This window comes from Balaenoptera borealis (genome assembly GCF_965194805.1).
Source record: "Balaenoptera borealis genome assembly, chromosome: 5".
Taxonomy (NCBI): Eukaryota; Metazoa; Chordata; class Mammalia; order Artiodactyla; family Balaenopteridae; genus Balaenoptera; species Balaenoptera borealis.
Window position 1 is genome coordinate 407,153 of NC_138862.1, and position 27,844 is coordinate 434,996.

General features: G+C 49.9%; 1 protein-coding gene across 1 annotated transcript in view; it reads right to left on the reverse strand.

The window, feature by feature from the left end:
* The window catches only part of PCNT (pericentrin), a gene marked incomplete at its 5' end in the record, with an annotated part of 84,684 nt that overhangs the window by 16,796 nt on the left and 40,044 nt on the right, over positions 1-27,844 (reverse strand). The window contains 11 exons of the mRNA XM_082392574.1: positions 2,979-3,392; positions 3,895-4,045; positions 4,329-4,551; positions 5,681-5,876; positions 6,516-6,689; positions 8,225-8,419; positions 10,658-10,809; positions 13,418-13,514; positions 14,329-15,045; positions 20,251-20,436; positions 20,865-21,746. Coding sequence (XP_082248700.1) covers positions 2,979-3,392; positions 3,895-4,045; positions 4,329-4,551; positions 5,681-5,876; positions 6,516-6,689; positions 8,225-8,419; positions 10,658-10,809; positions 13,418-13,514; positions 14,329-15,045; positions 20,251-20,436; positions 20,865-21,746 — 3,387 coding nt within the window. The remainder of the gene's footprint in view (positions 1-2,978; positions 3,393-3,894; positions 4,046-4,328; positions 4,552-5,680; positions 5,877-6,515; positions 6,690-8,224; positions 8,420-10,657; positions 10,810-13,417; positions 13,515-14,328; positions 15,046-20,250; positions 20,437-20,864; positions 21,747-27,844) is intronic.

Below are 27,844 nucleotides of genomic sequence, written 5' to 3' on the forward strand. Positions count from 1 at the left end.
CGCATGCGGGCATTCAGTGGGCGCTCAACACCGAGAAGGCGGGCCTGAGTCTCAGGAGGCCCTGTGCCCCCCACTTGCGATCCCCGCCCTTCAGTGCGGAGGTGCCAGGGGACCCAGCCGGCCAGGCCGCTCCCTGCCCCACACCCAGGACCCCAGTCTCCACAGGGAGACAGCAGACCACCGACAGAAACCACTCCACGTGCTGAGAAGTTCAGGGAGTGGCAGGGGCTCGGAGAGCATGGGGGCTGACCCCAGGGGATGACGCCTGGGGAGGGGGGCTCCAGGGAAACAAAGACGGCCAGGCCGGAACCAGGCAGGGCAGAGAGGGCACAGGCCCGGCCCAGCCGCTCCTCAGGCCGGCACACGGCCCAGGCCTGCTTCCCACCCAGCGCCTCCCGCCCTTTCCCGGCATCGCCCCCATTCAGTGCTCGAGCCTCCTCAGGAAACTGCGATCCTTTTTTATCCATTTTCCAGATGAGGAAAGTAACAAAACCAAGAGACCCACTGGTTTATTTTGTTTAGGAAAGATGAAATTGGCCCTGAAATAACTATCAGAGGCTTGGGCCACTACGGCCAGAAAAAGACCCCACAACCCAGATCAAGCTAACTACCTACAGTGAAAATAACACCAAAAGCACAACATACTTAAAAAAGAAAAATACATTTCAAGGTGCATCATGAAGGACAGTTACTAATTTGACTTGGAAAACACTTTGTTGTTTTTTTTTTTTTTAAGCAATCACGTTACATTTTTACAAAACAAAAACCAAACAAAAAAAAGAAAAACAAAAGAAAAAAAACCCAAAATTAAATAAAAAGGTTTGGCAGAAGACTCTGGATAAGGTTTGGGAAGCCCCTTGAGAAGCACATGAAGACAACAAACCTCTCTCCCCCAACACGCACAAAAAACCTGGAACACGCTCTGGGGGTCCCGAGTGACCAAGGCCCACCCAGGGCCGTGACTCTAGCCGCCTCTGTCAGGAAACCCCCGGCCTCTGCCACAGCCCCGAACGATTCCTCCACTTCCACAACCTCTAGTGATGAAACACGACTGCGTTCCAGGTTGTTTAACCCCACCAAAAACACCAGTCGTTACACACACAACACGCGTGAGCCTTGAAAACCCCATGGCAGGAACCAGACACAGAAGGCCACACACCGTGTGATTCCACCGACACAAAACGACCAGCAGAGGCAAATCCAGAGATGGAAAGTAGACCAGTGGGTGCCAGGGGCTGGGTCCCTGCTAACAGGCCCAGGGGTGCCCTTGTGGGTGAGGAACATGTTCTAAAATTGATTGCAGTGATGGCTGCACAACTTTTGAATACACTGAAAACCGCTGCATTGTCCAATTTAAATTGGTGAACTCAGTAGCATGTGAATGATATCTCACTAATATTTATTTCTTGACGATTTCACAGCAGCCTAACCATTAAAAAGACCAGGCCATTGGTTTTCCTTGTGCATTTTAAGAGCTTTTTATAATTTACCAAAACCCCCAAAAAGAAATAATAAAGGTAATGTTTTTGAAGTTCTAAAAAATATTTTTAAAGAGAGCAAAATAAAGGTCAATCCATGAGAAAACACAGGATATAATTTCCTCAAAAACAAATGCTTTTGGTCAATGTATAATGTATCTAAAATTAAGACCCATCCAAAAAATAAAGGAGGGAACACTTCCCAGCCCATCCTGCAAGGCCAAGATCTTCCTGATATCAAAACCAAAAGCACCGCAAGAAAAGAAAACTACAGAACAATATCCCTCATAAATATAAATGCAAAATCCTTAACAAAATACTAGCAAACTGAATCCAACACTATTTAAAAAAGAATTATACACCAAATTCAAGTGGGAGGCATCCCAAGAGTGCTAGGATGACTGAATATAGGAAAATCAATGTCCTATATCATATCAAGAGAAGGACAAAACCCGTAAATCTGAAAAGACACTGAAAGAACAAGTCCAATACTCTCTCATGATTAAAAGTAAAAAATAGAAAAGATTGAATAAACTAAAAATAGAAGGCAATTTCCTCCGAAAAGGGGCATCTACAAAAATGGCACAACTACCATCGTACTCGGCAGTAAAAGACTGACTGGTCCCCCAAGATCAAGAACCAGGCTGGACGCCTGCCCTCACACACCGTGGGTTCTGGCCAGGGCAGTCAGGCAAGGAGAAGAGACAAAAGCATCCAGGTTGTAAAGGAACAAGTAAAACTATGTCAATTTGCAGAAAACGTGGTCTTCTATATGTAAAATCCCGAAGAATCCATTAAAAATATTGGAACTAATAAACCAGTTCAGCAAGGTTACAGGACACAAGATCAAGGTGTGAAAATCACCCGTATCGCTACACATTCGCAACAAACAACCTGAAAACGGAAGTAAAAACTAATTCCATTTACAACAGCATCAAAAAAATAATATTTAGGAATAAATTTAACAAAAGAAACGCAAAGCTTATCACCTGAAAGTGACAAAACATTATTGAAGGAAACTAAGGAGCTAAATAAACAGAGAGCCCTTCCGATTTCACGGATGGGAAGACCTAGCATTGTAAGGAGACAACACTCCCCAAAGCGATCTACAGATTCAGTGTGATTCCTACCAAGATCCCAAGGGCCTTAATGCAGAAGCGGAAAAGCCGATCCTCAGATGCACACGGAACCGCAAGGGGCCCCGAGGATCCAAAACCACCTGGGAAAGAACAAGGTCGGAGGACGCGCGCTTCCCGACTTCCAACCTGCTACAAGGCCGCGGTGGCCAGACCAAGGCACAGCCCGGAGCCAGGACAGGCCCTCCGGCCGTGGCGGGCTCACCAGCGTCTCCTTGTCTCTCTGCCACCTGCTCCACTCCTCCGCATCCGCTCGGCTCGGCCTCGGCTGCGCTGCCGTCCCCGCGTCCTCACGTCCTGGCTGCTCTAACCTCTCCCGCGCGCTCGGCGGGATCTCCACGGGTGGCCTCGGCGCCGCACTTACCTCCTGCTCCCGCTCCACCTCCTGGCGGTGCACGTGGGCCTCAGCCTCCAGGGCTCGCTGCTGCGCGGCCTCCAGTGCCACCTCCAGCTCCAGCACGCGGGCCTCACAGCCCCTGAGCTTCTGCAGCAGAGCCGGATGCGCCTGCTTGTGCTGCGGCCGCCGGCTCAGCCGCTCCGTGAGCAGGCGCTCGTGCTGCAGGGCCTCCGAGAGCTCGCGGGAGCGGCCCTGCTCGGCCTCCAGGCTCCGCTGCAGCTCTGAGAGGTGGCCACGCTCCTGCGCCAGCAGCGCCTCGCAGCGCGAGGCCTCGATCTGCAGCTCCTTCCGGAGGTTGTCCTTCGCCGTCTGCTCGTGTTTTAGCGCCACGCACAGCTGGTTACTCTGCGCGCACTGCTTCTCCAAAGACGCCCTTAACTCCTGCATCGGGGAAAAGTGGGACGAGGCAAGTCAAAGCCAGAGCAAGAGCATCTGAACAGCTTCCGCAGCTGGAGCTTCTGACGTCACACTCTGGGTAAAAGGAGAGTGAGCAATAACCCTCTTCTCGTGGCTCCGCCGGCCTTGCTCGTGGATGCGGCGCTTTTCTGAGCGCAGTGCCACGTCCCAGGTTCACCTCCCTCCCTGAATCAGGGGCTCCGGTGCTGCGGAAGGGCGGGCCCTCGACCCCCTCACGGTGCTCGGCTCAGCCAGGCCTACGGGACGCCGCTGCGCGTGGCCACGCGGCTGCCACACAGGGTGCCGGCCAGAGGCCTCCCCTGCGCACGGGCGGGGCCCCCACGCGGCTCTGAGGCTGCACTGCCCTCACGGAAGCAAATGCCCGGAGGCGAGGGCCGCACGTGCAGGGATGCTCTGAGCCCTGAAGGTGCAGCCGCGTCGCCGCCCCAGGCCCTGGCCCCTGGGCACGATGGCGGCCGCGCGTCACCTCCAGGGTCCTTGCGCTCTGGCGCTCCCTCTGCAGGCGCTGCAGCCGCTCCTCCTCCAGCCGGCTCTGCAGGGCCCGCTCCTCGGCGCGCTCGCCCTCCAGCTGCTGCCGCGCGGCCTGCAGCTCACCCTCCTTGCCGTCCAGCACCGACCTGTGTGGGGACACGGGCTCTCAAGGGGGCGCCGGCCAGCACCCGGGGCTCCCAGCGCAGGGAGGGCGGGGCCTGCGGTGTGTGCGGCCCCCCACGAGCCTGCGGGGGCAGAGGCTCCTCCCCAACACCCATCACGACAGCCGGGCAAACCGCGGCTTCGGACGGCATCTTTCACTTCGAGGCCAAGAACGTGGCAGGAGCCACGTGACTTCCATCATTATTCGGCCAGAAGCCTGAGGGCAGGATGGCGCTAGAAGGTGGAGCCTTGCCAGTGGGGTCGCACCTCAGCTGAAGGACCTCTTTCTGCACCTCGTTGAGAGACTTCAGCAGCTGCTCGTTGTCCTGTCTACACTCGCAGAGCTCAGATTTCAGATCTCTGACTGTGTTCTGTTCCACCACCAGCAGCTTCCGGACGTCATTTGCTTTCTCCTGCTCTTCATTCAGGGTCTTCTGCAGGTCGCTTACTATACCTTTTTCCTGCTCAACCTTATACGCCAATAACTCAACTAAGAAAGAGATTAAATGAATTAAAATAGCATTATCCACGAGTCCAAAGTGAGCTGCACAAATGATTTAACAAATTAGTAACCAACCAGTAAAAGAACGGGATGTGTTCACTCTGGGGGGACAGGAAGCGTCTATGACCCAGAAGCCGTTGTTTCTGACGGAACCAAGATACTCGGGACACATGCCTTCTGCCCACACCCGCCCCAGCCTCACCCTCGCGGCCGGTGAGCATCCAGAGAGAGACACACAGGCAGAGAGCGGGCGGGATCACCCAGCCGTGCAGGCCATGTGACGCAATGGGGTTCCAGGGTTGGGGGGGGCACGCGCCCTCTCGACCCCTGCGATCTTCAGGCCTGGGGTCTCCCAAGGGCAGAGGCTGGAGCTGGGCCGAGATGGACCTCCATAGAGCCCACCCAGCCTGGTGCACGAAGCCCGGTGTGACCATCCCGTGGCCACCCCACTCGCCACCCCTGCACTAACTGCCTCCCACCAGAGACAACCCAGCCCGGACAGCTTCGCTGGAGAACCCTCCCAGAACTAGGAGCAGACACACCCACTCCTCCAGGAACCGAAAGCAGAAGAAAAAAACCCACAGACCAGGACCCTCATGAACACAGATGCAAAATACGAGCAAGTCCAGCCCAGAGGTGCACAGCGTGAGGCCTCACGCCGAGGCTGGGGCTCGGAGGCAGGCTGCCCCATGGGACGGAGTCGAGTCCTCACCCGGCACTCAGAGCATCCCGAGGGCAAGTGGCAAGAACAGGAGGAGAGGAGATGGGGAAGAAAAAATAAGATGAAGTGTTCTTTCCCTGCAGATGACATGAGTGTCTGTGTAAAAATCCCAGAGTCTAAATTAAACTCAGAAACCTGCCACAGGCCACTTCAGCCTCTTGCGAGCCCCAGTGGCCCTCGCGGACGTGGGCCTGAGGCGCCCAGCACGCTGGCGCCGACGCGGCCCCCACCAGCTGCTCACCAGGATGCTGGGCAAGGCCTCCACCCTGACCGGCACGCGTTCTGCACTCGGCGGCCTGGGGAGTCAGCTAGGGGCTCGCTGACCTGCCTGCCACCTCCCGACAGGTGAGTGTCAGGATAAACGTTTCGGGGCCAAAGCCGAGAGGCCACACCCACCCTGCCTCCGCAGCTGGTGTTCTTGGTGGCTCCCGCGGGCCTCCGCGCTGGTCAGTGCCACGCACAGCTGCTGCAGCTTCTCCTGGTTCTGCAGGTGCGTCATCCGCAGCTGGGCACGCAAAGCCTGGATCTCGGACAGCAGGCTACTCCTGTCCGAAAGGCGAAGGTGCTCCAAGGACTTCTCCTGCAGGTCCCCCTGCAGATGGGGTGGCAGGGGATCAGGGCAGGGAGACGTAAGACACAGCAGAAAAAGGGGGTCCTGAGGGCTGGCGTGCCAGGCAAGAGCAGCCCGTGCCCCGCAGCTCATGCTCCCGGCGTCCCTGCCACAGGAGGACGCGGACGACAGCTGTGCGGCATGAACGCGGGCACAGTGGCCCTGGAACCCTCAGGTCGCAGGCAGCTCTGCCCCCAGCACCTTGGTCTCGCTTCCCGGGCCTGGTCGACGCTCGCCATGCACCCTGCCCTCTCTCACGAGGGAACTGGCGGGGAGCAGGCTCCCACAGCCCTCGCGGTGCCGACCCTCCAACCCTGGGCTCAGCGCTCACAGCCTGGAGCCGGGCCGCCTAGAACTGCTCTTCTGCTTTCAAGGAAAGGCCAGTTATTTCCAGAACAGAGTAAGATCCTGAAGGAAGGTAAGTGCACAGAGTTTTCCACTTCATGGAATTCATGCATAAAAACACAGTGTTATCTGTGGACTGAAGCAGGATTTGCTGCTCAGTTACTGCCTTGCTCTAAGGTCGAGTGAAACGTGGGAACCACGATTCACGTGTGAAACACGTTCCGTCACCCTCTGTGTCAGGGTGGGCTCCGGGGGGAAGCCAAGGCATGGGCTCACCTGCTCCTGGACCACCTTCTCCAGCCTCTCCAACAGGGAGCCGCAGCCCCCAGGGCCTGAGCCACAGGGCCGGGGCCGCAGCTCGACTCTCAGTATCTCCCGTTCCTTTTCAAAGGCCTCTTGCACGATCTGCAGAAATTCCCCTCTCCAGTCGAGGCCCACGTTGGAAGGTTCCTAAAATATCGAAACAAAGAGCCTGTGTCCCTATAAACGCATCCTGCAGGTTCAAACAGAACCCACCCCAACTGACGGAGACACACGGATGTCCATGACCACCTAGGGGCACGAGGAGCCAGCTCTGGGCAGAGAACCTCCCCAACACGACGGGGAAGTAAGACAGAGTGAATGTCAGCAAGCAAATCTCTCTTCTGACCGCTGCACATGAGCCTCAGATCCAGGGGAGGCCAGGCCCTGAATGGTGGAGACAGTGTGTGTGTGTGGTGTGTGTGTGTGTGTGCGCGCCCACGCGTGTGCATGTGCGGGGCATGTGTGTGTGTGCAGGGTCGGGGGGCATGTGCGTGTGTGGGCAGGGGGCGTGTGTGTGTGCAGGAGCGGGGGTGTGTGCGTGTGTGTGTGCACGTGTGCAGGGGTGGGGGTGTGTGCGTGTGTGTGTGCAGTGGTGGGGGCCGTGTGCATGTGTGTGCAGGGGCAGTGTGTGTGCGTGTGCACGGGTGGGGGCGTGTGTGTGCAGGGGCGGGGGGTGTGCGTGTGTGTGCAGGCGTGGGGGGCGTGTGTGTGTGTGCAGGGGTGGGGGGCGTGCGTGTGTGTGCAGGCATGTGTGTGTGTGCAGGGGTGGGGGCGTGTGTGTGTGCATGTGTATGTGTGCAGGGATGGGGGCGTGTGTGTGCGTGTGTGCAGGCGTCGGGGGCGTGCGCATGTGTGTGTGCAGGGGCGGGGGGCGTGTGCGTGTGTGTGCAGGCGTGGGGGGCGTGTGCATGTGTGTGCAGGGGTGGGGGGCATGTGCGTGTGTGTGCAGGTGTGTGCATGTGTGTGTGTGCGTGTATGTGTGCAGACGTGGGGGGCGTGCACGTGTGTGTGCAGGGTCGGGGGCGTGTGCAGGGGTGGGGGTGTGTGTGTGCAGGGGTGGGGGCGTGTGTGTGCGCATGTGTGTGCGTGTGTATGTGTGCAGGCGGGGGCATGCGTGTGTGTGCAGGGGCATGAGCGTGTGTGTGTGCAGGGGCGTGAGCGTGTGTGTGAGCAGGGGTGGGGGCGTGTGTGTGTGCAGGGGCGGGGGGGCGTGCGCGTGTGTGTGTAGGGGTGGGGTTAGGGTTAGTATCCACGCAGGGGGGGTGGTGTCTATACGGGCCATGCACCGGTTGGCTGCCCTCTGGCACCTGCTTGGGCCCACCTGCCCCCTTCCCTTAAAGTTGGGGGTCTGCCCACTGCTCCGTCCACACTCCATGGCCGGCTGGCTTCCTTGCACACGGTTCCGCATCTGGCCCTCACCTCCATGTTGCCCCTCGGCCCGGCCCCCATACCCATCTCTCCATCAAGAGCCTCCCTGCAGGGCTGCAGCCGGCCCCTTCCCCGCAGCCTCTCCTGGAGGCTGGAGCCCAGGGAATGCGAGTGGGAGGGTGGCTGACCAGGCATGGCCTCCCTGCCTGCCGCTGACCCGCCTCTTGCTCCTCTACTCCCACTTCTGGGGCCAAGAAAAGCCCTCAACCAGGTCCGTGCCCACTGCTTCTCCTCTGTATCTAGAAGGCCTGTACCTTCTCCCCCTTCGGGGGTCCTGGGGTGGCATGCTCCCTGGGAGCTGGTGCTGCCTCCAGCAGGCCCTGGCCCCCCATCGTGAGGCACTCGAGGTGGGTGCTGGGCTCGCCCCTGCTCAGGATGCTCGGGGGTCCACGGTATTCGGACAGGGCCAGGATGTGGTGGCTCTCGTCACACACCATCTGCAGCAAAGCCTGAAACGGACAAACATTTCAGAAAGAAGGAGAAGCAGCTTGAAACCTGTCACCGTCACTGCCCCGCTGTCACTCGCCAAGGCTCACCAGGCCGCCCCCACGGCCTTTGCACCAGAGACCAGAGTTGCTGCTCTGACCGTGAGGTTCTCAAACTTTCCTCCCCGTAGCTGTCACAGACAAGTAAACCGGTTTTGAACGAGTGAATTTCTGTGTGAGCTGCTCCAACAAAGGCCCCACAATCCAGCTATCCCGCCTGCTCCCTCACAGTAGCTGCTCAGTTCAGGGAAATCCACAGCCAAGTCAGCAAGATGCCAGGCACCTCCCTGGCCCTCCCGGGACCACAGCTCCCCAGCCGGAGGGAGACCCGAGAGCCGCACAGGGACACCTCGGGGGAAAGGCACCTGCAGATGGTACCAGGCCAGCTACTGGCCAGTGCAGCCCTCTCACGCCCCCGGGGGAGCCCAGAGTATGTGAGCACAGGAAGGGGTCTTCCACACCACCAGGATGTGGAGGGGTAGTTACAGAGTGATGGGACATGGCACCTGGGATGTGCATGCTGGCCGTCTGTGCTGCCCACAGAGGCTGAGAGAGGAAGGCGCACCCTGCCCAGGGCCACCCTTCTGGACGGCTAGTGCTACGGCCAACGCAGAGCGCAAGTGACTGTGACCGTCCTCACACCGCGTGTCAACACAGGTTCCCGCAAGGGGCACGTTAGGGAAGCATAAAAGTAGCAACGAAGAGGCCTATGCCAAAGAATGACTAGTTACTTAACTAGAAACAGGTCTTCCTCTAATTCTAATGACGTGACCAAAGACGTGAAACAGTAACATGAAAGTGCTAGACACCAAACTGTAAACTCTGTTTACAAGCGGCCATCTTGAACACTCTACAACAATTTCACTTGAAAAACAACGTATGTGATACAGAACGGAGGCAAATCACAGCCCCGGGGAAGGAGGGGTGGTTAGGCGGGGAGGCTGTAGAGTGGACGGGGCCGCAGGTCGTAAACACCTCCTCCTGGGTCACAGAAGGACAAAAAAGGTGTTCTGAAAAACACCTCTGGAAAAGAACAGCTGTGACAAGCGAGGTCCTCCGCCCTCGCCAAACGGGCGCACGGCGGCCAGGAGGACGGACGTGGAGCGGCCCCCGGGCCACGGGCACAGTCAGGCCGTGAGATCCCGGAGCCTCTGCCCTGAGGACCGCGGAGTCGCAGGGGGCCTCGGCCTGCAGTCTCGCAGCCGCACGTGAACCAGCCGCCCCGCGGGGCCCATCTGCCCAGCTGACATGCGCTTCCCGGCGTGACGGACCTTCACCAGCGTCGCCGGCCTCAGGGCGGCCAGAGCCGCGACCGCACGAGGCTCCTGAGACTCGGCCCCGCGGCGAGTGGCCCACGCGCCCCACTGAGGATGGTGCAGCGGAGGGGCCGGCAGGGAACACAGAAGCCGGGCTGACTGACCCAACAGGCTGCTGTGGGGTGGCCGCTCCTGACTTTCTCTCCTGCCGCCTCAGCACTTCTGGAAAAGGCTCCAGGGCCTCTGCTGGGTCTCTTTCTTTTCTTTTTTAATAACTAAGTATCAAGTATTAAACGTCAAAGCCTAAGCATGAAACACTGTCATTAACAACCAAACTTTTTCCTTAAAAATCAGGAATTCTAGTATTTATGTCATATAAAAAATTGAGGAATGCAAAAAAAGAAAAAACAGCTAGAAGACACTGCTCCAATTTCAATTCTTAAAGGAATAAAACCAGTTTCATTTCAAATACAATTTCAGAGAAGATTTTACTTAACATCAAAATCGTTTCCATTGGGAACACTTACTATCTGAATAAGAGAACCCTCAAAGCGTCTTGGGAAAGCCTCCAAAGCCAGACAAGCAAAAACCACAACTGCTTCCCAAAACAGGGTCACGAGGTCTGGCACCTGAACGACACTCAGGAAGACCAATCTAGTTTCGCCTTGCGACTCAGGACAGCGCCACGCCGTGCAGGCCCTCTGGGCGCTGTGCTGTGACAGGTGCTGCAGGAGGAGCCGCCCCGGGCACAGCGCCCGCGGCCCCCGAGCGTGGCCAGGCCCCACCTGGGACACCGTCCCTGTGGTCCTGCCACAGCGGCGCATCTCCTCCCTTTGAGCCTCTACGCAAGGCACAAACTCGTAGCAGGGCTGAGGCCAGCGCAGCTGCGGACGGGCCAGAGGAGAGGCCCCTCGAGCCCCCTCCCCTGCTCCCCGCCGACCAGTACCTTCACTTGCTTCGGATGGACTTCTTTCTCCTTCATGGCGCCCAGCGGCCGTCGGAAACCCCGGGGGCTGAGAGGCGCTGCGGGACCAGCAGTGGGCGCTCCCGGTCTTCCCGAGCCTTGGCTTAGTGTCTCTCCAAACCCCGCGCCATCACCTAGAAACACACCGCAGAGTCAGGGCCTAGACCCGCGACTCTGGTGGCGATCCTCAGGGACGGCCCCGAAGCACCGGGAGAGCCACGGCCAGGCTCCTCTCACCAAAGGAAACATCGATGGACACCCCCAGACAGTAAAAATGTTTCATAAAAACGTAAGATGAGAGCTACACACATTAAGTAAGAAAACATACATTTTGCACGTTTAGCGTGTTAATGTCCGTGATTTGAACATAAACCCTCCGGGCAGCTCAGCTCATTTTCACAGATGCAATGTGTGTTTCCTCACCCCCAAAAGACGGGGCAAATCGGCAACTGTGCCGAGCGCCTCGGAGGACGGACGAGAGAGGCAGCGGGACACGAGGAGGAGGCTGAGCGGGAGGACAGGCCCGAAGCGCCCGGACGAGCAGCGGCATCTCGCGGGGCGGGGGACGCCTGATCTGGGGGTGGGTGGAGAAAAGCCTGGACCGGGCAGCCCGGCTGGGGAGCCCTCAAATAAGTCTCAAATTTGAGACTCCAGGAGCCTCTGTCTGATGGGAGAGGCCTCAAAATAGAACTCATAACCTCTCGGAAGCATGCAGCTCCCTGAGCTGTTCCTGAGCCTTGAACTGTGGTCAGTCCAGGAAGACTTGGAAGCACACACTCTGGAAAACGGAAGGAGGCACCCGGTGGAAAAGCAGAGCCCACCGTCCCCACCAGCATACAGCTCGGGGAGGGCAGGTGGATCTCGTGGAGCCACCGGCAAGGCCCCTCTGAGCACAGAGCTGCCATCCAGTGAGCCGTTCACGACTGCCCTCTCAGAAGTCTACCTTCTCAAACGTGCCAGGGAACATTCAAACACAAAAGACAGAGAGAAACAGAGACTCAGAGAAAGTGTGGAAGAAACAGAGTAAAGGCAGCAAACAGAAGAAAACATCAGAAAAATTAGAGCATCCCCAGAGAAATAAGAAAGGGAGTATCGTTCAGGAAACAAGGGTTAGCGTTAGGAAAAAGGAGTGTCAGAAACTAAAACAGCAAAAACAAAAACAGTCAATACAAAGCTTAAGAAGTAAAGCTCTGAAAAATCTCTTAGAAATGAGAACAAGAATACAAACATGGAAAAAGAGAAAATGAGAAAATTAGTACAGGAGGTCCAACATGTGATCAATAAGAATTAACAAGACAGACGAGAAAACCGTGGGGGAAATGACCAAAGGACTAAGCAGAGTTCTCGGGGTGGGAGGACGTGCTCCAGGGGACCACGCACTGCTCTCATGACACCTGGGTCCAGGACGGCGGGCTCCACGCTCTGAAGGAACCCATCTCCCCACCCAGGGTCAAGCCCAAGCCCAAGATGCCGACAACAGGAAGACGTCAATGCTCACACAAAAAGTACCCCGCACACGCTTCGTCTCCAGAAACTTGTAGGGGGTCCAACCCGGAAAGCAAGGACCACGTTCAGGACGCGGGGAAGGCCGTCATGGGCAGCGCATACCTGCGCTCAAACACGCGTCCTCGAAATGCAGACACTCAGCAGTGATGGGGCAGAAAGTGCAGGTGGGGCCATTTTAGGGAGACAGGAAGGGAGGTGTGTGGGGTTTGCTGCATAAATAAATACTAGAGCAAACTTCTGAAAGTTGAACATGATATCCTCAGGGAACAGCGACTCTAAGCAGGGAAACTGGACGAGAGGCTGCTCGTGGGACGCACCTCACAGAACTGCTCAAATTGTTACATCACGTGGCTACTGCTGGGAAGAAGTGAGAGCACCAGCTGGAAAGCTGTTGGCCCCATTCCGCAAATGCCAACATGCCCAGTGAACTGGACTTCACTGTTGCCTTGTCCTCAAAAGCACCCAATGAGCCAATGGTGACTTTTTTCAAAAGTCACAACACCTTGAGGTGACTGACTTGTAAAAATCTAACAATTATAGAAGAAAGTATAAGGTTAGAAAGTCCCGGTGTGGCAGCCATCATAGTGACAAGGATCCAGGCAAGACCACCAAGAACCATCAGTGGAGGCTAAGTGGGTCCGAGCTTGAGGAGAGAAGGTCCCAGGGTCTCGAAAACCTACCCAGGACATCGGCCATTCAGAAGGAACAGGATGAAACCTGGCAGCACAACTGCAGAGTCCAAACTGACCCCCATGAAGAGCACGGCACCGCCAGGGCGCTCACGGTGTCCCACGAGGTGCACACAGGCCGACGAACCTGCCGCGAGCATGAAGAGCCAGCCCTCGTGGGGTCCAGGCCCGAGCACTGCGCCAGGCCCCCGGCCTGCAAAGCACATCTGGATGCACGGTGGCAGCCACTGCTTGTTCCTGTAAAGCGCACTAACGGGACGAAATCTCAGTGAGGCGTGCGGACGCGACGCTGCCCGGGGTCAGGGCGGATGTCCTGGCGTGGACTGGACTCCAGGAAATACACAGGGACCTTCTCAGGAGTAAAACGACATCAGGTCCTCAAGTAACAGAGCACAAACCCAGAGGGAGACAGAGACGCAGAGAGAGAGAGAGGCAGAGTGTGCGCAAGCAACACGGCGCGTTAACACGGGACGTGCGAGGGGTGCGCAGGGACTCTGCACTGCTCTACACTCTGAAGCTGTAAAAATAAAGTTTGTGACTGACTCACTTTTTCCATCGCTTTTTCCTTCTAACCCAAGAGGAGGTGATCTTGACTTTTCTTGAGAATCAAGAGACGTTATGATAAAATCTTCAACATCTTTCTCCTGTTCAAATAGGTAGATGTTTAAATGGTCATAAAATGATAACGTGTTATATCATGGAACTGAACTTGCCAGATGGAAAACTTGCTAAGTCCTGAATTTATCATCTTCCCACACAGAATTCAAAGTGTTCACAGCTTGTAGACACGAGGCCATACACTTTCAAAATTTTGCATGATGTAGTAGCATATGGATATGAAATGGAAGCACATGGATATGATGAGGTCGTATATGGGTACCTTAAATTACACATATCCCGTAATTTATTTTTCATTTTATCTAATCTAAGATACACAAAATCTCAAAATTATGTTAGATAAAATATAATCTAACCCCAAAATAATATATTGAAGTGTTCTTGAAATTAACATTATATGTAGAACCTGTTAAACATGATATAGAACTGAAAATAAATCTACAAAACATCTTCCAGACAAAGAACCCATATGCAGACCACACATGAAGATCGGTTCATGATTATACTTCCCAAAGCCAGTGTGAGTTAGCAAACTTAGGCCTGCGGTGAATTTCTGAGTAAGAGTAATGCATCTCATGTATTTTAAAAACGACCAAAGTGCTCTGAATGTTCCTATGACAGTAGACTTGGGTCCACCCTGCAGAACGCTGACTGTCCCTACACTTGCTGACCAGGGGACTGCTCACCCAGGCCTGGCCAACAGGCCACAACAGGAGGGGAGCCAACGATGACTGCAGCTGTGACCCTGCCGTCCACGTAGACACAACCCAGTGGGAACACGCTGGGGCCCTGGGCATCCCATGGACCCACACCAGGACAGCACCCAGGGAGACCGCTTACCACAGGCACCCGCTGAGCATGGTGGTCGGTGGAGGGGGCCCCGTCTGCAGCTAATGGAGACCCCGCCCACTTAGGGGCCGTTCCTGCCGCTGACCCGCCCGGGTAACACAGCAGCCCCATCCGGTCAGCCTGGAGCAGCTGGGTGCTTGTCCCGTCCCACACGGAGGTGTCCAGGCTGCGCTGGCTCAGGGCATCTGAGCAGGGTGTGAGGGGCAGGCTGGGGGGGTGCTCAGAGATTGAGTCCTTCCTGACGACCTCGGGGGAGCTCCAGGAGGACAGGTCCATCGTCCTGAGCACGTTCTTCAAGGGCTTGGTCCCCTGGGTGTGGGAGAGGTCACGGGAGCACCCGTACAAGCTCCCCTGTGAGCAGAGTGACCTGTCTTGCAAAGCAACCTGCTCTCCTGTGGGAGTATCTGGCACCTCGTTTCGTATCAACGAATCCTGATTTCCAGTAATGTCAACTAGATCCCATGTGACATTAAATGCATCAACAGGAGATGATCTGTCAGTTTCTTCACTGTTACTGGAACTATCACTCGCATTATTTTCTAAAACATGTGGAGATTCCAATGCCTGTTGAAATTTAAAGTCCTCTGTCCTGACGTTTTGGAAACTCATGCAATGTACCAGATGGTTCAGTTTTTCTTGAAGTTGTTTCACCTGATCTACGAGATCAACTTTCCGCAGCTGACAATCTTCCAGTAGTTTTTCCTTATCCTACAGGTACAAAAGAACATGCATACAGTAAAATAAGTGAATTACATGTTGTCACGTTTGTTATTTACGAGCCAATTTCAGAGACTGTCTGAACAATTAAGGATGAGATTCCACGATGAGCCCTTTGTCCCTCTAGACTCTTTTAAGATTTCAAGTTTTAAAAAATCCTATGAAAGACAGACTCAAGGCTTAAAGCTCACTGCCTAAAAGGCAACTGTTGAAGAGGCTCCTGGAAAGATGGCAGAACAGGCAGCACTGGGAACCCCTGTCCCACCTGGACAACTACTGCACAGGCAGAATGTGCCTGATGTAACCATTCTGGAAGTCTGCAGACTGTTGAAGGCTTGCAACTTCCAGGGGAAGGTTTGGAGGGTTAAACTGCTCTCAGCTCTTAGCACGGGAACAGCTACCCATTCCCCACCCCAGGGCCCAGCAGGCAGCTGTGCATGTGTCCCTGCAGCATTCTGCAGGACCTAGGGTGGGCAAAAAGGACCCTATCCTCCAAAAACTGGGAATCTGTTCTGAATGATGCTTCTGATCACAGAGGAGTAGGCAGAGAGGCAGGAGGCCACGGCTGCTGCACCTGCCCCCAACTGTTCCAGCCCCTGCCCTTCTGGCTGAAGTGACTTCCGGGGATTTAAAGCATTGGTGTGCCTTTTTCCCCACCACTGCATTTTTCTCTTTTTCCCTTTGGGGAAAAATTTAAGACTAGGACATTCAAAAACAACTGCATATACAGAGGAAATTCTAAAGTGACTGCGTGTGCCTGGGTAAAGGCAAAGGCTCAGAAAAGATCTAAGAACTTAAGTTTACATCTCAAGCTGATCCTTAGCACAGAGACATCAACCAAAAAAAAAAAAACAGTAACAAAAACAACAAAAAAGCAAATACTGAGAAAGAGGGAGAGTCTGATTTCTAGATTTACCACGTTAATAGATTAAAAATATTCAGTGTTCAACAACAACAACAAAAATCACAAACAGGGAAGTATGGCCTAGGCATAGGAAAAAAGTAAGTCAACAGAAACCATCCCTGAAAAAGACCTGATGATGGATCTACTAGACAAAGACTTTAACACAACCTTCTTAAAGATGCTCACAGAACTAAGGAAAATGTGAAGTAAAAAAAAAAAAAAAAAAAAGCATGAACAAAATAGAAATATCAATAAAGAAAAAGAAATGAAATTCTGGAATTAAAAAGTATAACTGAAATTAAAAACTCACTAAAGGGATTCAAAGGTAGATCTGAGAAGGCAGAAGAAAGATTTAGTGGATGCGAAGACAGAACAATGGAAATTATCAAGTCTGGGGAAAAGAAAAAAAAGATTGAGAAAAGTAAGTGGAGCATCAGGTAACTGTGGGATACCACTGAACAAACCAACATACACATAATGGGAGTCCCAAAAGAAGGGAGAGAGAAGGAAGCAAAGAGAATATATGGGGACATAATGAATGAAAACTTTCCAAACTTGATGAAAGATATGAACATAAATACCCAGGAAACTCAACGAACTCCAAGTAAGATGAACTCAAATAGACCCACATCAAAGACACATAATAATCAAACTTACACAAAGCCAAAAAATGAGAAAATCTTGAAAACAGCAAGAGAGAAGTGACTTATCACATACAAAGGATCCTCGATAAGCTTATCAACAGATTTCTCCACCAGAAACTTTGGAGGCCAGAGGACAGTAGGTCAATATAGTCAAAGTGCTAAAAGAAAAAGAACTGTCAACTAAGAATCCTAAATCCAGCAAAGCTCCATCAACAGTAGGTTAGAAATTAAGACATTCCCAGATAAACAGAAGTTGAGGGATCTTGTTACCACTAAAACCTGCCCTGTAAGAAACATTCAAGAGAGTCCGGCAGGGGAAATGAAAGAACCCTAGACAGTAATTCAAAGCTGTATGGAGAAATAAAGATCTTAATAAAGGTAAATACATGGGCAGTTATAAAAGCTAACGTTATTGTAACAATGGTTTATAACTGCGCTTTTTGTTTTCATCATGAACTAAAAGACTAATATACATATTCCTAAGTTATTGGTCTAAAAGTTAGTATTAGTGTAACTTTAGTTTGTAACTCCACGCGTTGTTTTCTACATAATTTAAAACATTAATGTATTTAAAGGAATTATTAGTTTATGTTTAAAGGCACATAAGTATAAAGATGGCTTTTTGTTACATCAAAAACCAAAAGGAATGGGGATGGAGCTACAAAGGAACAGAGTTTTATGTGTTATTAAACTTAGGCTGGTATAAATTCAAGTCAGAGTGCTTTATGTTAGGATGCTAAATGTGAAAATAGCAAAAGAATATACACAAAGAGAAGTGAGAAAGGAATTTAAACATTTCACCATTTAAAAAAATCAATTAAACACAAGAGAAGAGGGGCTTCCCTGGTGGCGCAGCGGTTAAGAATCCACCTGCCAATGCAGGGGACACGGGTTCAAGCGCTGGTCCGGGAAGATCCCACATGTCACGGAGCAACTAAGCCCGTGCACCACAACTACTGAGCCTCCGCTCTAGAGCCCATGAGCCACAACTACTGAAGCCTGTGTAGCTAGAGCCCGTGCTCCACAACAAGAGAAGCCACCGCAATGAGAAGCTGGCTCACCACAACGAAGTACAGCCCCCGTTCGCTGTAACTAGAGAAGGCCCATGCCCATCAACAGAGACCCAACACAGCCGGAGAAAAAAAGACACTATCCACAGAGTAAAAATGCAACCCACAAAATGGGAAAAAATATTTGCCAATCATACACCTAATAAGGGATTAATGTACCCAGAAATATATAAAGAACTTCTAAAACTCAATCAAAATAACATACAATCTGATTCAAAATTTGCCAAAGGACTTGAACAGACATCTCTCCGAAGAACATATACATGAAAAGATATCCACTATCACTAGTCATTTGAGAAATGCAAATCAAAACTACAATTAGATAAACCTCACACCCATTAGGATGAATACTATCAAAAAAAAAAAAAAAACCCAGAAAGTAATAAATATTGGTGAGGATGTGGAGAACTTGGAACTCTTGTACACTTTTGATGGGAATGTAAAATGGTACAGCCACCGTGGAAAACACTACAGCAGTTCATCAAAAAATTAGAAGTAGAATTACCATAAGATCCAGCAACTCTAGTTCTGGGTATATACCTAGAAGAACTGAAAGCAAGGTCTCAAAGAGATATCTGCACATCCATGTTCATAACACCACTATTCACAACAGTTAAAACGTGGAAGCAGGACTTCCCTGGTGGCTCACTGGTTAAGAATCCGCCTGCCAATGCAGCGGACACAGGTTCAAGCCCTGTTCTGGGAAGATCCCACATGCCGCGGAGCAACTAAGCCCGTGCACCACAACTCCTGAGCCCGCATGCCACAACTACTGAAGCCCGCACGCCCTAGAGCCCATGCTCCGCAACAAGAGAAGCCACCGCAATGAGAAGCCCACACACCGCAACGAAGAGTAGCCCCCGCTTGCCACAACTAGAGAAAGCCCGCATGCAGCAACGAAGACCCAACACAGCCGAAAAAATAAATAAATAAATAAATAAATAAATAAATAAATAAATAAGTGTATTTATTTATTTAAAAAAAAAAACGTGGAAGCAAACCAAGTGTCCATCGACAGATGAATGGATAAGCATACTGTGGTGTATACATACAATGGAATATTATTCAGCCTTAAAAAGGAAGGAAATTCTGATACCTGCTATGACACAGATGAACCTTGATGACATTATGCTGAGTGACATAAGTCAGACACAAAAAAACAAATACTGTGTGATTCCACTTATGTAAACACTTAGAGTATCTCAGAAATATACGGAAACAGAAAGCATAACAGTGGTTGCCAGGGCCTGGGGGAAGGAGGAAATGGGAGTCATTGTTTAAATGGGTAGTTTCAGTTTTACACGATGAAAAGAGCTATGGAGATGCACGGTCACACAACATTATAAACGTATTTAATACCACTGAACTATACGTTTAAAAATGATTAAGATGTAAATTGTGTATGTATTTTGCCACACACAACACAAAAAAAGGCAACTGTTATAACCTATTTCTGTGACAATTTATTGAGGATGTTAAGTTTCTTTTTTGGGTTTTTTAAGGAAAAAAGGCCTGGAAGGTTCTATATGCAAACATTGGAAAACACAAAATTGTAATTTATGGAATGAATTTGGAATTTCCTTGTCAGTGTATAACTCCTAAAAATTTGGCGACCAGCTCAGGATATCCCAGGGCCGAGCTCTCTTTTAAGAATTTAAAGAAATGTCCTTATCACAAGGATGCTGAGACAAGTTTGCTACACAGAGTAGGTGAAGGTTCTCTCCAAACAGAATGTATTTTCTGAGGGCATCTGATAAACACATAACATCAGATGCAGGCTTCCTCTATCAAAACTGCAGACCCAGGCCCAGAATCCTGTGTGCTGTGGGATTCAGAATCTTCCAATTTCCAACATGGTGCACATGGCTCGTGGCACATCCCAGGAGCGCTCCCAGGAGGTGAGGGGCTGGAACACCTAGCGAAGTGTGCAACGTCCACACCAGCAGGGTGACTGGCTCATGAGAGCCCGCGCCTGAGCAGGCTTCAGAACCAAGCCCACTTTTGGTTCTCAAACATCTCAGCTCTGCACCAACGTGATGCTGCCGACCCGCACCCTCCCCGCCTGGGAAAGAAAAGGCAGCTTCTTGTAGCTTCTGTCCTGGTGAGCCGAATGTAAAACTGCTGAATCATAGGTTACTCTGCTCTTCTTTGCTGGGAGGACAAGTGAACACAGGTAGGGAAAACACCTGAGGTTCAAGCAATACATGTGAAGCCTTTGCAAGTGATGAAGGTTGTGGAGGCAGCACAGCTGTGGGCAACTGTCCTCACACGGAAAATCCAGACACAAGCCCTGGCGCCCAGTTAACTCCTACTGGTATCAACTATGAGGAAAAAGTAACTGACTGCTCACTTTTCACAAGCTGATTAGACCATGGGAAATGCGTGCTTAAATCAAACATGCGGGAAATTTCAGAACGGATCTGAGCAGCACCGCCAAGAGTGACGGACTTGGAGAAGGTGCCCCTGTCTGCAGTGCACGTAACCTGTGCCGGCGCAGCAAAGACGCCGAGGGGGTCTCTGCCTGCGACCAGCTGCCGTGTCCTGTGCCCCCCCCCAACCCCCGAACGTGCCCAGGCACCTTCGCTGCTCCTGACACTCCATTCTCTGCAGGCAGGCACATTTCCTTTTTCACTAAGAGCAGCTCAGACTCCAGTTGCCGCTGGCAGACCGCAAGCACCGACATCACGCTGTCCTGCTGGCTGAGATCTGCGCGGGTCAACGTCGGCAGGGCTTTGGCCAGCTGCGGATCCTCCTTAACAGGGCTCTGTGATGAGCAGAGAAAACAAGGACAATGCTTATGAGCACACAGCCGAAGGCATCACAAAGTCACAAGTGCAGTGAGGCTACCTCAGAGTCCCAGGAGCTCTGCAGCCGGAGCACCAGCCAGCAGGCCCCGAGGGAGAGCCCACAGCTCAGGACCAGAAGCACACACGCGGAGCAGGAGACCAGAGGTGCACACAGCAGGTCAAGACATGCTGGAGCTGGGGCAACCCCGCGAAGCACGGCCCCAGCAGACGTGGAGCACAGCACAGCTGCCCCCCAGCTTCCCACCTGCACCACCAGCTCCCCAGACACACCCCAGATCCCCACCTGCACCCCCAGCTCCCCGGACACACCCCAGCTCCCCACGTGCACCCAGCTCTCTGCACACAGAGGCTGCACCACCTGTGTCCTGACGAAGAAGGAGCCCACCTGTGGGTTCCCACCATGGCCATGGGGGGCCTCAGCCAGCCACCTGCCACACACATCCTGTTCCACCTCTTCGTGGCAGGAGGCCTCTTCACCCCGGGACACCCGCCCCCGGGAGCTGCCGGCCACGTGGGCCCCGCGCGCCCGCCGCTCGTCCGGCTCCTTCTGGCACCTCAGGAAGCGCTGGTTGAGCGCCTGCAGCTGGCAGCCGAGGCGGACACACTGCGCCCGGAGCCGCTGCAGCTCGGGGGGCTCCCCAGAGGCCGCCAGGAGCTGCTGCTCTAGGGCGCAGCGGAAGCGGGCCACGGCCGCCAGGATGGCCTCCAGCTCGGCAGAGTGGGCTGACTTCTGCCGGTGCAGAGCGTCGATTTCTAACTCTCTCTCTGCGATCTTCGCTTCCTTGGCCCGCAGGGCAGCTTCGAACTCGCGGATCTGTGAGGCCAGGGCCTGGACCTCGGCCTCCCTGAGGGCGGCGCGGGGCCCCGACGCGGCCAGCTGCCGCACGGCCACCTCCTCTGCGGCCTGCAGGCGCTGCTGGAGGGCCTCGAGGGCCTGGCCGTGCCCGCGCTCCTGCTCGGCCAGCAGCCGGCTCAGGGACTCCTTGGCCTCGAGGGCGGCACGCAGCTCGCCCTCCAGCTCCACGCAGGCCTTGGCTCCTTCGGCCGGGAGGCCCAGCAGCTCGCTCTGCAGGCTGGCGGCTCTGCCGTCACCGGCCTGGGGCGCTGCGGGTCCCCCGAGCGGGAGCTCCCTCTGCAGTTTCTCGATGACCTCATGGAGCTGTTCAATCTCCTGTGCTTTATCCTTCTGTAACCTCTCTTGGTTCTCTCGCAAATTCTCAATAATGGATTTCAGCTCTTCAATTTCAGAACTTCTGTTATACGCAACCTGAAGAAAAAGCACATTTCAGAGGCAAATTACATACCTCAACTTCAGAAGTTCCCCTTTCCACTTACAGCTGGGCCTGAACTCATTCTTACAGAAGTGGAGAGACTTCGTAACTTAGAAGTAGCTGTGGAAGTAACTAACAACATCACCAAATGACATTACGATCTGAAGAACACCCAGAACACCCAGCCAGTTCAAGTATGTCAGAATGGTCAAATATTCGTTATCTGCAGTTGCTGCTCTGTTGCTCGTTCACGTGCTTCATTAAGGCCACACCCCATCGCTGTGACAGACCCCAACGCTCGGCTGCCAGGATTCAGGGGAAGCTCTAAGTTGGCCACGTCCTAGTCGATGACACTACACATGAATGTTCTCACCACCTTTTCAATGTCTATTTTCTTAACCTTGAAACAACTTTGATTTGTTTGATTTTCCTAAAGGGGTATTTAGATTTCAGGTGTCACTCCAACACCAGAACGAGAGTAAAAGTGAGAAGACTGGCGGAGGGAGTTTGCAGTCATGAAGCACATGAATGAGCCAGAGCACACAGCACGCTTTCCACGCCGTGCACAGCGGGGACGCGGGGACTCAGCACACCGGGCGTCCAACGATGGTTCTACTTGTGCTGTTTAATCTCATTCTCAACAATTTTAAGGTAAGAAATGTTATTGTTCCTACTTAAAAGATGGGACAGTTGAAATTTAGATATGAAATATCTTGCCAAGACCACAAAGACAGTAAATAGAAAATCAGAATTGAAATCTATGTCAATATGGCTCCAAACTACATTCTCTTAAGATTACATCAATAGTAGTGACCAAAAAATTAAAAAGTTCTAAGCAATCTGTGCTCTAGTTAACAATTTTCAACCAATTGGTTATAGTAACATCTTATACGTCCTAAAAATTAAGAGTTTCATACAATTCTTGGTTTCACTAGTACTATTTAACCATTACTTTAAACACAAATCCAAACCTGGCCCATAGCGAAAACAAAAACAAGAAAACTGATTTTTGGTTTTGGTTTGGATGGCGTAAGCTGTACATCACACTCACACTTACCACATCTGAATGCCACTGTATGTAGTTGGCAAAAGAAAAGTTCTCAGTGTGAGGCAAGACCCTCTACCCAGCCCCACGATATGTGCTGCACAGACCCACGTCTCCCCACCCACAGATGACTGAGAGGAGTCGGGGGGTAACTCTGTCTGCATACGTTTGGCCTGATGCACTCAGCACACTGAGATGAAAACGTGTGCACAACTAAAGCGCCAAAGTCACAACACAAGCATCACACTTAAAATATCAAAGCTAGCACGTGAAAGTGGCGTTAAAAAGTAAGGCACTAGAATCTAAAATAAGTCCTCTAAGATACAGTGCAGTTGGAGCACGTGAGGAAGCAGAGGGGCAACGATGTTCACAAAGCCCAGAGAGGGAAGAGCAGAACTGCAGTTGCAGAACCCAGAAGAAGGGCCAGAACACACGTGTCACATCTCCCTGAATGTGGGAGGAGTGGTGCCTTCTGACACGGGACAGTGCCACACACCCCAGGCAGCTAAGAGCGAGGCTCAGAGGGTGCTTCTCTCTCAGCCAGCGGATTCTGTGGACGTCTGCAGAGTCACCACCAGCACGGCGTCACAAAGAGGGCCCACGGAGCTCCACAGTGGGCATGCAGACCGACTCCGTGAAACCCAGAGGTACATCCCACCTGCCTACAGGCCCAGGGCGTCATGCTGGGGATTCTGATGCAGCAAAGGCTACCAGACGGGGGAGTTTCCATCTTCCAGGCTGTGCCGTCAGGCAGTGCGGCCAGATGAGGCCGAGAAGAGGGAACTGGGGCAGCCAGGGCTGCCAGGACTCTGGAGAGAGAAAGACAACAGACAGAGAAGCAGGGAAGGGAAACCAAACCTCATGTGATCTCTGCAGGCAAGACAGAGTGCAAACTTCAAGTCCGACCAACATGACTACCACTAAAAGAAAAATCTCACTGTTTTGGGAAGCAAGAGTTCCCACAACATTATTTGCAGAATATCAAGTATGCAAATCAAAGTTATTAAAAAAAAAAAATCAGCAACACGTGGCCTACTCTGACACAAAAAGACAACCAGTGACAACTAAAACTGAGATGACAAAAATGCTGGAACAAGCAAACAAAGATGTTATAACTGTGTTCAAGGACATAAAGGTAAGCATGTTCATGATAAACAAAAAGACAGGAAGTCTTGGCAGAGGAACATAAACTATTAAAAAAAAAAAAAAAAAAAACACCCAAAATTCTAGAACTAAAAATAATGTCTGAAATTTAGAAAATCACTCCAATGGGCTTGAGAAAATCCTGAACATGACAGAGTTCAAAGTCTGAAGAGTCAGACATTATCCCATCAGAGGAAAAGAATTATAAAAAATGCACACAGCTTCCAATACCCATAGGACGATGTACAAGGTATGGCGTATTTGTAATTGGAGCTCCAGAAGAGAATGATGCAAAAAAATACCTCAATAAATAATGGCCCAAAACCTCCCAGTGCAAAATATTAATTTGAACAACCCCATAAGTATTGAGGAAATTGAATCTGTAATTTAAAAACAAAACACAAAAAGAGAACTTGCCAGGCCCAGATGGTGTTACTCAACAGCTAACACATTATTGACAGGAGACATATTAATATGTCTTTTGTTACCTGAATGTTATTGACTGGAGACGTATCAATACGTTTTTAGACAGTGATACAATTAACGTCACTGTGCAAAGCTGCTAAAGCTTAAAACTGATCAAGGGTTCATTATAAAACTTACGATTGTCATTATCATTCGCATTTTGCTCTGTTAGGTTTTTGTTCCAACATTGTGTATATTATAAATGTAAAATTTTCAAAAATGACCCCTCGTGAAATTTTGAGTGAAGAAGAAGTTTTCGGTGAATTTTATGCAGATACTTTCTCTGATTGTCCGAGCGACATATATACTAGTATCTCAGAAAATGATAATTCTTCAGAATATAGTTCTGATTCAGATGATGTGAATATTAGATCAACAAAAAGACAGAAAACCTTAGTGATTAATTCCAATGCAGAAAGTGAAAATGAAACTCACGGTGCTGGAGAATGCTCCTTTGCTTCTACAGAAGAGCGGACTGAAGACAACATTTCACAAAAATTAGGAGACTTTACAGGTGCATCAGGTGTAACTATTGAATGTAATTACCTGCAAAGTGTTACTGAAATAACAGAATTATTTTTGACTGGCCAAAATAAAAATCGCTGGCCACAGGTGTTAGTTTCTGCAAAAATCCCCCCATCAGTAATGAGTTAAATAATAAATAGCACTAATACTAAACAATCTTTTACAGAGAACAGAAGAGGGAACAATTCATTCAGTGAGGCCAATATTACCCTGATACCAAAACCAGACAGATATCACAAGAAAACTACAGACCAATATCCATGATGAATATATAAATTCTTAATAAAACACTAGTAAATAGAATTCAGCAGATATAAAAGAACCATACACCATGACCAAGTGGGGTTTATTCCAGGGATTCAGGGCTGGTTCAATATTTGAAAACTCATCAATATAATCTACCATATTAGAATTTAACGTTAAATAAAACACACCATTTTTTAAATTAAATGAACATATCATTTAAGATAGCACAACAAAAAATAAAGCACCGAGATATAAATCTAACAAAATATATGCAGGATATATAAATTGAAAACCACACATCACTGAAAGAAATCCAAGAAGACAAATAAATGGACACTTACACCATGTTCATGGTTTGGAAGACTCAAAATTGTTAAGATGTTAATTTTCTCCAGATCAATCTATAGATTCAATGCAATCCCAATCAAAATACCAGCAAGACATTTTTGCAGTTATCACTTTGTTGCTTCTACAATTACATGGAAAGTTAAAGGAAGTAGAATAGCCAAAACAAATTTGTAAACAGAAAAAGTTGGATGACTTACATTACCTGGTTTCAAGACTTACTGTAAAAGTATAGAAATAGAAATAGTGTGATATTAGTAAAGAAAGAGAAACCTAGATCAATATAACTGAACAGAGTTCAGATATCTAAACAAATATGGTTAACAGATTTTTGTGAATGGTGTAAAGGCAATTTAATGCAAAAAAGATTAGTGTTTGAACAGGGCTGGAAAAATTAGACATCCATGTGCCCAAATATAAAGTATATCATAGATTTGAATACAAAGCAAAACTATGAAATTTCTAAGTGAAAACATAAGAGAATATTTTTGTCGTCTTGGGTTAGGAGAAGAGCTCTTAGATACAACTCCAAAAGCATAACCCATTTAAAAATTTAATAAATTGAACTTTATCAAAACTAAAAAGGTCTTGATCTGTGGAACATACTATTGAAGAGTGAAGAGACAAATCACAGAGTGGGTGAAATATCTGCAGATCATATATCAAAAAAGTATTCAGAAGATATAAAGAATTCCCAAAACTGAACAATAAGAAAATGAACCCAACTTTTAAAAAATTAGCAAAAGAATCGAAGCCCAGTAACGGACAGCTTCACAGGGGAACTGTACCAAACATGTAAGGAAGTGCTAATCCCTATCCTTTTCAAACAATTCCAAAACACTGAAGAGGAGGGAACACTCCCAAATTTATTCTGTGAGGTCATCAATACCCTGATACCAAAACCAAAAACAAGACACTACCAAAAAAGACAGTTATGGCAATATCTCTAATGAATATAGATGTAAAAATCCTCAACAAAATATTAGCAAACCAATCCAACAATACATTAAGGGATCACACACAATGATCAAGTGAGATTTATACCAGGGATGCAAGGAAGATTCCATATCTGTAAATCAACCAATATGATAAACCACATTCCCAAAAGGAAGGATAAAAATACACGATCGTCTCACTAGATGCAGTAAAAGCATGTGACAAAATTCAACATCCATTCATGATAAAAACTCTCATCAAAGTTGGTAAAGAGGAAATATATCTCAATATAATAAAGGCCATTTATGACAAATCCACAGCTAACATCATATTATTGGTGAAAAGTTGAAAGCCTTTCCTCTAAAATCAGGAAAAAGACAAGAATACCCACTCTTGCCACTTCTATTTATCATAGTATTAGAAGTCCTAGCCACAGCAATCAGACAAGAAAAAGAAACAAAAGGCATCCAAATTGGAAGGGAAAAACTAAAACTATCACTATTTGCAGATGATGTTAATACTTTATATAGAAAACCCCAAAGTCTCCAACAAAAAACTATTAGAACTAAACTGAAATCAGTAAAGTTTAAGGACACAAGATTAATATACAGAAATCTGTTGCTTTTTCTATACATTAATAATGAAGTACCAGAAGAGAAAGAAAACATGAAAAAGAATAAAATATTAGGAATAAACTTATCTGAGGAGGTGAAAGAAGACCTCTACTCTGAAAACTATAAAACACTGATGAAGGAAATTGAAGATAATACAAAGAAATGGAAAGATATTCCATGTTCAGAGATTGGAAGAATACTGTTAAAATGTCTATAGTACCTAAAGCAATCTACAGATTTAATGCACTCCCTATGAAAATATTCGCGACAGGTTTCACAGAACCAGAACAAATAATCCTAAAATGTATATGGCACCACAAAAAACACCAAATTGCCAAAGAAATTTTGAGAAAAAGAACAAAGCTGGAGGTACCATGCTCCCTAAATTCAGACTACACTACGAAGCTACAGTAATCAAAACAGCATGGTATTGGCACAAAAACAGACACACAGATCAATGGAACAGAATACAGAGCCCAGAAATAAACCCACACCCTTATGGTCTATTAATCTACAACAAAGGAGGCAAGAATATACAATGGAGAAAAAACAGCCTCTTTAATAAGCGGTGCTGAGAAAACGGGACAGCTACATGTAAAAGAATGAAATTAGAACACTCTCTAATACTATATACAAAAATAAATTCAAAATGGATTAAAGACCTAAGTGCACAGGACTTCCCTGGTGTTGCAGTGGTTAAGAATCCACCTGCCAATGCAGGGGACACGGGCTCAATCCCTGGTCTGGAAAGAACCCACATGCCACGCAGCAACAA